At 44.5% G+C, this 12052-nt stretch overlaps 1 protein-coding gene across 6 annotated transcripts in view; it reads left to right on the top strand.

Annotated features, from left to right (window-relative positions):
* The window catches only part of LOC135898147 (glutamate receptor 1-like), a 231329-nt gene that overhangs the window by 193036 nt on the left and 26241 nt on the right, over nt 1-12052 (top strand). For all 6 annotated transcript variants that reach the window (XM_070535415.1, XM_065426921.2, XM_065426917.2 and 3 more), the window contains 3 exons: nt 415-630; nt 4148-4503; nt 7772-7970. In XM_070535415.1, coding sequence (XP_070391516.1) covers nt 415-630; nt 4148-4503; nt 7772-7970 — 771 coding nt within the window. The remainder of the gene's footprint in view (nt 1-414; nt 631-4147; nt 4504-7771; nt 7971-12052) is intronic.

The following is a 12052-nucleotide window of genomic DNA, read 5'->3' as shown; positions in this document are numbered from 1 at the left end:
AGTTGTAAATAGCAGCGCTGCGGTGCTCAAAGTCTCGAATATATTCAAATAACGAGATAAAGACTGCAGATTGCATTTCCCCGAATAGGTGGCATTGTTTCCTGTCTTATAAACCGCAAGAAAAGAGCATCAACAAATACAGAAAAAAACATTTCGGCACCTGATATTGCCTGATAGCTTTTTTCAAACTATCATGATGGCAAGATCGCTCAAGAAGCATATCTTAGGCCGAATTTACTTTCACACTCATTGTATCAGAAAAAAAAACCTTGCTCATGCCACCAGACCATTTCAATATATATGGAGGCAGAATTAGCGTGTTTTTACTTTGGCGAATCAGACAAATGCATTCTTGTGAGTGCGTATTATTACAACCTAGAAACTAAACACAGCTTTTTTTTTTTTCGTCTGTAGGAGGAGCCGTACCTGATGTTCAAGAAGCCAGAACCAGGGCAAGTTTTAGTTGGGAACGATCAGTTTGAAGGATACTGCAAAGATCTGGCCGATCTAATAGCTGACCAAGTCAAAGTCAACTACATCCTGAAGCTTGTCAACGACTCCAAGTACGGGGGTCGCGATGTCAACTCTCCTGCCGGATGGAATGGGATGGTCGGCGAGCTTATCCGCCAGGTGAGAAGTGCGTGGGATAAAGTTTAGAGGAATCCACAAACAAAGAAACAAAGATAAGTTGTCTCGCATGTCCGCCATATACCAGAAACATTTCAACCTAAACTTTATGGTCCCCTGCAGCAGTGCTCAGACAAACTGCTCTCACTACTAAAATACACTGTAGATCAGCTCGCAACCATTCTGACTGATAATGTGGAAAACTCCTTGTTCCACATAACACAAATATTGAATGATCTCACGTGATCGCAGATGTTTTGCAAGTAAACGTTAATCATACAACATTATCGGGTATACGAGTTATGTGGCAGGTAATGATCTGTACCGAAGTTGCCCGGAACAGGCGAACGTACACGTGCCTGGACGCACCAAACCTCTTTCGCTGCGACGCGCAGGCACACCTTATATATTCCCGTGTCCTCCATAATAATAATATTCGTATATATAATAAGCACAAAAGCAAAAAGTGAGGTGGAAACAGAAATATTTGCTCCTATCTATCTGGGAGACTGCCTATAAGCTTTGTGAATGTGGCCCAACGTATTTAGATATCGTGCGCAAATGTACACATGTTAGGCGGCTACATACTAAAACTAACTTAATCTATATTATTACATTAACTGGAACGTAAAGAGCATGAACCTTAAGTTGCTCGCGGCAGTTAGCGTACCATCTAGACATCGTTCGAATCGATTCGTTAATTAGCTGCTCCAAAGAAAGCAGCCCTATTATCAGCAACGCGTTAGGGCGCTCGTCGAGTGCCTTAATCACGAATGCAATTTATTCTACTCTCTCAGTACATACGTTTTTCAATCTGAAATAAAGAATATTAAGAGGCACGTGCATGAGTTATTGGCGGGAAATGTTTTTCTTGCAGAAATTTTTGATTACGAACACCCACGGCCTTTCTGGGGCTGAAAAAAAAATGCGCAAATTTTTTTCATGACTTTCGGAAACTGCATTCCCAAAAGCGTTAAAGCGAGATCACTTCAGCGGAAACGAATAATTACCACCAATGCGCAGACTATCAAAGACGCTCACCGAGAACTAAGCTGATTGTTTGAAATGACCGTCCATTTTAGTTCGTAGCCATACGCTTAGATGAAGTTCTGTTTACTTCTTGCATTTTGGGGGATGCAAAAGTATCACCGCTATAACGTAATGAACACATTTGCGTCTCAATGTTGTATAAGCATACAGTATACACTAAAAAAAAGAAATAAAAATGTTTCTGCCTCTGTGATTGATAACTCTGTGACTGAAACTACTGAAGGGTTTTCTTGGTCTATTAAGAACTGCACGCGCATGTATTGGTGCTGTTTAGCGCAAATTATCTACATAAGAATACCACCTGCTTCTTATTACTCTCCTAGGGGACACACAGTTTTATGCGAGGGGTCTTCCTCTTTCACTCCCCATTCCCCTTCCCACGTGTAGGGTAGCAAGCTGGACTCAGTCTGGTTAACCTTCCTACCTTTCTGTCTTCCCTTCTCTCTCTCTCTCTCTCTCTCTCTCTCTATGCGAGGGGTAAAAAACATTAGTGGACTTGTACGACAGCGCAGAAGCACAGCGCCTGTCTATCCAGCGAAGCTCTTAAGTTAATGTTTCGGAACTTCCCCATCAAGATAACGCAAGCCAAAATGAGCAGAGGGTTATAACGATGCGTGTGCGATGTATCTGTGTGAAAATTTCGCACGTTCATTTACACCAAAAACTTTAAAATACTTCACTACTTAAAATTGCGTTCTCCGCGACTTTCGCTCAGCTTCGTAGTCCGACGTGGGCTCTGAGAATTGCTCTCCGAATTTGATAGCTTGCCCAAATTTTTTACAAGCACACTTTCCAGCTTCCTGAGCTGACTACCCAATATGCTCGGCAGTTATTTCACGATAATCGTTTTTAATTCTCTGCAAGCCACGAAGCGTACAGGAATTAGTACACTTCTGGCACTATTTGTAGCTATATCACGTGCGCAAGAAAATTTAAGCTGAGCTGGCACGTTTCCTGAAATCCATACTCTAATCGTATAAGATTAAAACCTGACGCATCCAGTGTTTTCCGCTAGAAGATACTATAGGCCCCGAAGTGGGCCTGGACATGCAGTTGCCGAAGCTAGAAGAAATTGCCACAGCGTACTTAGATTGTCGCCAGGCCGTGTTACTTTCCCGTGCACCCTCCTTTTCGATTCCGACGTTGCCACCAATTATAAGCTGGCGAAGTTTCGCTGCTTAAATGGATGCATATCTGCAATTTATGCGGCTTCGTTTATATTTAAGAGACTTCGTTTACCTTTACGTGTGTGGTAGCGTGCGGCAACCGAGAAGCCGTACTCCAGAAAACGACAGTGGCCGGTGCAGAACAAGAAATCGGCGTTTATTCATTAGCACACGCTTTTTATAGGCAGCGGTTACTTATCCGCTGCTGATATCAGTGCCCGTGATGACGAAGTGGCACGGCATGCGCTTGGCGTTACGTCATCACAACGTGTTTGAGTGATTCTAGTATAAAGTGATGGTAGAACAGATTTGCCAGAAAACAGTGACACAGAGGCAGTCAATTACTATTGAATTAGTAATAGGGTGTGTTTTCTACGCAGATATTGTGGATTATGTTAAACATGTCTTAAGCCACACAATTCGTAACCAGACCTCACCTTAGGTTGGTTGCGTCGTTCTGCCATTGATCATGACGTCGTGGGATGAAACATTGCGGCGGCCGCGCTTTAATGACGCCAATGTACGTGTACGTTTAAAGTCACAGTGTACCCCTCACGTTAGTGTAATGACGCATATGATGAACCTAGCTAGTCAGAATAAATCTGGAAGCCCTGACAGCAGCGTCTCACAGCTAAATTCGAGGTTGAGGAGCTCACGGGTGTTCAATTCAATCAAGCACGTAGCTTGAATACAGTTTAGTTGTTTTGTGAGGCTATACGGAAAGTGCTACACATATAGATTTTCTACCCCTTCAACTCAACTGCAAATGGTTGCGGCCACGTGTGGTAGCGAACTGTTAAAAACAGGAAGGAATTATTTCATATTGTCGCAATATATTACCATACTTCACTCATGCTACAATATAGCCGGTTCAAACGTATTGTTAGGCTGGTTGGCCTGTCATGGCAATAAACGGCTATAGAGTATGCGAAGGACAAGTAATGAGACGAAGGCGATAACAACGATCCTTTTGGTTGTCTCGGTCTAACTTACTGGTCGTGGTGTGTTCTGGCGCCGTTTGCAGGCATTGCAATAAGGCGCTTTGAGGAGCCAGCGACGTGCTGCATATTTTGCCATCGCAATGAATAAGTGATTCAATCAAGACAGCAAGGGCTATTTGAGTCGCCAGTTGCGCAGGTGCATTTCCCCGAAAGTTTTGTCGCTTGTGTCAGGAGGTTGGTGCGGCAAGATGATACAATTCTTTCATCTCATTGAACTTTACACCGACCTTGGCCACAAAATAGCCAGATCGGGCTGACAACTAGAGATGCTTATGCCTGTTGTTCAATGTGGTTCCGTTGCAGGAGGCGGACATTGCTATCGCACCCCTGACTATCACGTCAGCCCGGGAGCGGGTTATCGACTTCACCAAGCCCTTCATGTCGTTGGGAATCAGCATCATGATCAAGAAGCCCATGAAAATGAAGCCCGGCGTGTTCTCCTTCATGAACCCGCTGTCGCGCGAGATCTGGATGTGCATCATATTCGCCTACGTTGGCGTCTCGGTGGTGCTCTTCCTCGTCAGCCGGTTCTCGCCACACGAGTGGCGCTACGAGGAGACGTTCGTGGGGCCCTCGGTGTCCAACGACTTCTCGCTCTACAACAGTCTCTGGTTCTCCCTGGGAGCCTTCATGCAACAGGGGTGCGACATCTGCCCCAGGTAGGCCACCCGGGGAGCCCGCCGTGCACTGACGGCACCATTCGCAAACCGTATCGTGTGCTGCTGCCTTACACAGAGCGCAGAAAAATCGCGTAAACGTGCTCGAGGAGAAAGTACCGAGAAGATATGGGTTCCAGAATCAACCGCGGCTCTCGAAACACAACAATGAAGCAAAATACAGAGTATCCTGAGCTTATTATATATTCTGATTAAAACTAGCCTAGCTCTGCACGCAGGTGAACCATGTAGCGTGCCAGCTGCTGTACTTCCTCAGCAGCCCCCTATTGTAGGCCGAAACAGGGATCAATCAAACTGGCGATCAGAACGATGCAAACATCTTTACAATCTTCACTCACACTTAAGTTTCTCATACATTAGTACTGCTATGCTGCCGAAATAGCTTGGGTGATGCTTAAAAAAAGAAGAACATTTAGGGAGAAAACTCATGTCCGTTTTTTTTTAAAAAGCAAGGCGCTACATCGCTTTCGATGAGGAACGATGATACCTCGTCTTTGCACAACAACGGATAAGCGGACGTGGGTCAACGAGGCTGAGCAAAACACGCCATAAGAAAGACTGTAAGGCAAGAAACCAGTTATCACCATGTTGCGCTCTGTTCGACTAATATTCCATGGCTGCTGGGTCGCGCACCAACGCTCTGACCTAAATCAGGCCTCAATGCTCTGAGCAAATTTTGCTTAGCTGACTAGCTTTAAGACACCTTGTCCGCGTACTATAGGTACACCTGTGATCTAGAAGAATGGCGTTAGGATCCCCTTCCGAACGACTGTGTCTCAGAGAAACAAGATATTAAGTAGCTAGTGCACAGCACACGACACGGCTTGCAATAAAGCTGACTTGCAGAGGAGCCATAGTGCATCCCGGTTCGGGCAGCTCCCTTCAATTCTCAGTGTGGGCACTGTTTCCACCGCTCGGCCCGCTTATGTATTTTGTTGTTTTGTGCACCGGCTTAAGAGACCGCTTATAGTATCCCTGTGCACCCCCCACGTGCATTCAGTACTCACTTTTTCCTTTTCTTCTTTCTATTCTCCTTTCCCTTACCCCCAGTGGAGGGTAGCAAACCGGGCCATCGTCCGGTCGACTTCCCTGCCGTTCCTCTCCTTGCTCTCTCTCTCTCTCTCTCTTGTTTTGTTCCGCTGACTTTCCCGTTTGAACGACGCACGCACCACAAAAAGCATGTGCACACATGTACACAAGTTCGCTATGGTCACGTGACCACGTGTCGCTCGCCGCAAGGAACGAAAAAGCCTGAAACTCGCGAAAATTCCACTGCAAATTATGGAAGCTTCGCCGCGTGTGAAACAGTCTCTGTCACCAAGAACGTCACTGACCGTGCCCCATGCTAAGCACACATAATATTCGTTCTGCACTTTTTAGGCAAGCTAGCGTCATTACTGTAGCCGACGTCGTTGTCTTATTGCATGTGTGCGGGAATGTAACTCACCAGGGTGAAGTGACATTTTGGAAGTCTTCCCAATTATGCTTTTCGAGGGTTGCAACCTTAGAGTGATAGACCGCTATTTACTAACTATCCTCCATTCGTTTCAACAGCTTCATGATTGCACATAATGTTGGTCATTACTCTATAATTTATAGTCCATTTTTTTTAATTCTTTTGCTTTGCACTTAGTCGAACGTTACTGCAAAGTGGTATTACTTCAACCTGAAGCGATTTCTTGTTCGTTAATGCACTTAGTGGCAAAAGTGCCGCGCGCCTGCATGAAGACTGCGTTAAACCACCGTGTGAAAGTTACTTAAGAAAGGTGACCTACTCAAAAACAACATGCAATTCGTCTTCGGGTCCTGACAAGGCTTGTAAAACATAACCTACAGGCGGTGACTGATATTGGTTACGTATGAGTCACATTATCATGAATTCGTAATATCTTTTTTTTTCGCATTCTCTACACCTGCATTCAAATAGATCTATCCCCTACACTAGAAGTTACAAAAACTACATTAAATTAGCACCGATAGCAAACTTGAAGCATGAACACGCGTCTGTAATGGCAAGCTTCGGACGACGAAGGAAGTGCATATTCTCTCTAAGGTCAATCTTCCACTACTGCTTTCTTAGGCGTCTCAGTTTGCTGTCTCCAACGCTCTCCTTTGAAACGTTGTCAGCGGGAGTACGCTGGTAACAAGAAATTTATTGGTTCCATTTATAGGCGGCAAAGGCCCCATGGACACGATCTCTAGTTGATCACTCAGGGAGCGTTGCCATCGCGTGATCCTGTCGTGTCGCTTCCCTCCCACTTTCTCTGCTCTTCTCCGGCGGCGAGTAATCCTCTTACTCCTCATACAAGCTGCCGTACACCATTTGTGCTTTTTTGCCTATGCCTGGTGTTAAGTTGATGGAAACCTTACCCACACTGACGACGGGCAGATGTCGTAACCTTATCGGTGGATGGCGCCCAGGACTGCGGGGCCCGGAGACGAATTGGCCCTAACGGGCAAATAACCCTAGAGCGAGGCGTTGTGTTGCCGTTCAGGGTCGTTCGAGATAAGCCTCTTTTTTTCTACTCGCTTGCATTATTTGTTGTAGCTTGTTAGCTGTATATGAGCTGACATAAAAAGCAGCTACCTTCTTCTTAGTCCAAGCGCTCCTTACCGACATCTTTTTTTTTCTTCTTCACAGATATTTCTAGACTGGGATGTTACGTGTATCTGCATTTATGCACGTAAATTGGATACACGAATACTGAGGGGATGTGCTAAACCCTTGTTTGTTGATTGGGTGTTCGAACATTGCAGAGAAGTTTATAAAGCGAATGACAAACTACGAGGAACTATTTGCGCTATGCTGGTTTGCTTTGTTTCGAAAACTGCATGATGTAACTCTGGCCTCAGTAGAAAAGGGCTCCTTCAGAAACCCTGAAGTGTATTTATTCTTTTTGCTGAGAACCCCTAATAAAAGTCAGGAGTACATGTTTCTTGGCCAAGCGTTCATAATTGCGATTGCAGTTAGCAGGAGTACAGATAAAAAGCATAAATTTGGCTTGACCGGATCTCCACTACCACATTCAGATGACTTACCGTAGAAACACGCCGAGTAACCATAAATTAGACTAACCTCGCAAGTCTCTATGGTAGTTCCAGGTAAGCAGAAAAATCCTCATCAATTGTAAACACTACCTGACCACAGCAATCTCGGCAATGCCTTGCTTTCGTTCTTTAGGTTGTGCCACGCAGTGCGGATGCCTCGTTCTAAAACATCCCGCCCTGAAGTCTGGGCCTTTCCTTCCAGATCGGTGGCTGGTCGCATCGTTGGCAGTGTGTGGTGGTTCTTCACGCTCATCATCATATCGAGCTATACTGCCAACCTGGCTGCTTTCTTGACCGTCGAGCGAATGGTCACACCCATCAATTCCGCCGACGACCTTGCTAAGCAAACGGAGGTAGAGTACGGCACGCTGTCCTTCTCTTCTACTCAAGAATTCTTCCGGGTAAGTCAACGTGTGATTCAAATGCGAAATATTGCACGATACGTGATCAGAGAGTGAAGTACGAGCTCGAAACCCAATGTGTATGTCGTCTATCGCTGTCCTTGTCCTTTGCGCTGTACGTTATTATTGATCATGAATTACCAACTAGCCCAAGCAACCACCCTAGTTCACTTCATTTCTAGTACAATGGGCCCTTTCCCTTCATCTTTCCCCTGCTCCTCAGCAAGTCCTAGTGTTTTCAGCGCTGTGTATGTCGTCTATCGCTGTCCTTGTCGTTTGCGCTGTACGTTATTTTTGATCATGAATTACCAACTAGCCCAAGCAACCACCTAATAAGAGTTTCGATGAGAGCAGTTCAGTTTTCGGTTTTGGTCGCACATGCTTCTTGTCGAAACAGTTGTCCGTGAGATGTCCATCATTGCGTCTACTTTCTTTTATTGTATTCGATTTCAAATAATTTTCCTTACTCATAGTGCCTTATCGAATATAAAAGTGAGAAAATATAGTAGCGAGCAAATGCCTCCTGATATTCCTTGTATGCCAGCAAAATGTAACCTGCCTTAAAGACAAGCTTGATACCTTATTTTTCTTAGTGACACAAGCGCTGTCAAACTTCAGTAGAGCTTGGGGCAAGTATACATTACTGCAGACATATCCTGTTTGTTCAAAAATTAAACGTAAGAAAAAAGCAAGCATTGTCGTTGAATATCAACTGAACTTTAATAATATTTGGAACGTATCCTAACTGGTTATCAGAAATATGCGCGGTAAACAATTATTTGATTGTACGTGACAGCGAAACAGCAAAATAACTAAGCTCACCGCACCTTGAACAAGGTCCAGGCATCCCGCACATCATGGTATCCAACACAAAAGGAGAACAAATGCAACGCGCCGTCGTAAAGCAATGTTAAGCAGGGGCAATGTTGGTGTGGTTGCATGTCAGGGAACCAGCACACGAACATAGAGTGTCATGTCAAGTATCGTGTGAGTGCCTTTCTTGTCTCGATCTTTTTGTTGTCCCTGCTCTGGTGTCCTACGATGCAACGCCACAAACTGACCGCACTATGTACTGTGCTAAAGCTACGCCTACTGCAATCGTTTCGATACATGTTATTACGGCGAAGCTGTATATGACTAGCCAATTCGTCCGTCTGTCCGTCTGTCCGTCCGTCCGTCCGTCCGTCCGTCCGTCCGTCTGTCGCGTGTACTCAGAAATCTCTTCTGGCACGATCCCATGCCCACGCGCAAAAAAAAAAAGGAATTGCGGCAGTCGGTCTGAATGTTACCATCTTCCGTCTACGTATAAAGTGCATTACTATTTCCACGTGATGTTGTCAGTCGCGGTGGTCGCTCGAAATGTCATCATCTTATCGACCATGTTATGACGCATGAACTTCACGGCGATGTAGAAAACGTGGGATGGCGATGCTCCTTCGCTCCCATTGGAGGGTCGAAGAGCATAATAAAACGCAATAGTGTTTCCACCAATCGTCGACTTGAACGTCGACCTCGGGCGCCCCGACGGCGAGTGGATTGTATACTTCCTGTTGGAACGGTCTGGAATTTAGTGCTACACAGACGTCAATGTGCCGACCGCGCGTCGCCGGTCGTGTATAGATTTAACATTTGGTAAGAACGTGTGTAACACAGCAGTACAACTGATCGCGGTGTGCCACAACGACCACAAAGTTATGGTAACTGTGGTAACAAGTGAGACAAAATAAAGACGATAAAAATCACGAAGTTACATGTATGTGTATTTATTCAATCAATATAGCAATAACCATATAAATCAATATAGTTGTCAATATAGTCACCCCCATACAGCTTCGCTGGTTATCCTTCGCAGAGTGGAAGAGCACTACATCTTTTATGCCGTTACACAACAGGCACATTAGAGTTATATTACGCAACTGCGAGCTACAAAAGCACAAGAAAGATGGCTTCGTTAGCATGCAGCTCTGTTGTGCAGGTGTGTTTAGCCTCAATTTACCGGAGCGAAGTAGTGAATGTTTTTCGTTAATGATTTTTAACCGTACTTTGTGTATTATCAGTCAACATTGTCTAACTTACTACTGCTCGCAGTCGTCGTTGTATATAATCACAGTATATGACCACATTCGTTGACTTTTTATAGTCAGGAAAGGTCAGTCGGAAAAAAAAGTAATGTTCGCGCTAGTTGTTTATCCAATTCCTGTGCCAACTGTGGCAAGAATATCCGAGTTCTGAAGAGGCGAGCCCGGTAGCTTTCTCATAGCAACGGAATGAAACCTCGTATGCTTTCACGCTACTGAAGCCCATATCTTCAATGTCAAACGAAAATAAGAAAGCTGTTTGCCTTAGTCAACGTCTTAAGATACTATACGTTTGTTCTAGAAACAATGTTGCTGATCTCTCTAAGGAGTTGCAGGAACTTGGATTATATCAAGAGAGAGAGAGAGAAAAAAGGAATAAGAGGCGAAATCCAGGAATGTTAACCATAGTGATTTTGCAGTTCGCTAGTCTGCACCAGGGCAAGGGGAAATGCTAAAAATATGAGGGCAAAAATGGCATGGAGATCAAACGCAATGCTGGAATATAAATGACACGAAGCTTGTTTGAGTTAGTGAGGTAGCAGCACTAGCACATGATGTGTGCACAGCCTCGTCGCTTGTAGCTGTCTGCGCTACAAGGACAAAGTCAATGTAAGATGCTCGTCGAGGAAAGAATGTTGATTAAAGGTGTAATTACAAAAGAAATGGGACAAAGGCTTCATACCCCTCGTATCCCACTGGGAAATCCATTCTGAGAAATCGGCCAAGAATAGACCCAGAGCCTATAAAGGGGGTGACCCAAGTTGCGTATGTGTGTGTGTGTATATATGTATATATATATATATAGATATATATATATATATATATATATATATATATATATATATATATATATATATATATATATATATATATATATTGTAGTACACACCGAGGCACTATCGGAAGAAGCATGAATAGCTTACGCATTTTCTGCTTTGCTACGCAGTTCTTCGGTGTAGTCGTGGTTGTCCTGCAGAACTGCGCTCCTGCGCCTGATGAACGTGGTGACTTCCTCAGCAATTTTTCTGCCGACAACGGAGACTGCGAAGCGGCACCGACGACATCTGTCATCCTGCTGGCGTCAACGAAGCGCAAGCACATCACGTGGACTATGCATCATGTGGCAGACTTTCCTCACTGCACAGCCTCCACATCATCGACGTCACCAGGCTCAGAACAAGTAATACCCGGCAGCGAGCAGTCCCTCGTCAATGGGCACATAGGCATAATTGGAACAAGCATGAAAAGCTAACGCATTTTCTCCTTTGCTACGCAGCTCTTCAGTGTAGTCGTGGTTCGCCTGCAGAATTGCATATCCGCGCCTGATAAACGTGGTCACTTCCTCGGCAATCTTTCTGCCAACAAAGACGTTTACTGAAATCCAATCCTAAGCGTTTCTGGAATATTGTAAGAGTAAACAGTGAAAAAATATTACTATGAACATCATCTGGGGATTCTGTGGACAGCGACGTCTGCACCAGCATGCTAAATGATTTGTTTGTTAATTCTTTAACTTCGTCAGTCTTCAGCGGTGAACTTCCTGTGCTATGTCCTTTTCACTATTATCTAATGGATCCTATTGTATTTAGCGCGATGGGAATAAAGGCAATCATCCAGAATTTAAAACCAATGTCTACTTATGGTGTTAACCTAATAAATACTAAATTCTTGCGTAACATGGCTGAATACTGTTCCATCATTCTTGTAGGTATATTCTTGCAGTCGTATTATTCTGGAACCCATTCCACAGACTGGAAGACAAGCAACGTAATTCCGATCCACAAGTCCAGCGAAACTCAATATCCTAACAATTACAAGGCAGTGTGCCTAACATCACTACCCTGCAAAATGATGGAGCACATTATCTTCACACATCTGATTTAATTTTTTGAGGCCAACAATTTTTTCGCTTCCCACACAACACGGACCCCGCAAACGTTTTTCATGTGATACTCAGCTCCTGTCATTCACTAACGATTTTCATGTATATTTAGACATTGGTTA

This window comes from Dermacentor albipictus, chromosome 3, assembly GCF_038994185.2.
Source record: "Dermacentor albipictus isolate Rhodes 1998 colony chromosome 3, USDA_Dalb.pri_finalv2, whole genome shotgun sequence".
Classification (NCBI taxonomy): Eukaryota; Metazoa; Arthropoda; class Arachnida; order Ixodida; family Ixodidae; genus Dermacentor; species Dermacentor albipictus.
The sequence above is the reverse complement of the archived record's forward strand: the minus strand, read 5'-3'. Positions and strand labels throughout refer to the sequence as shown.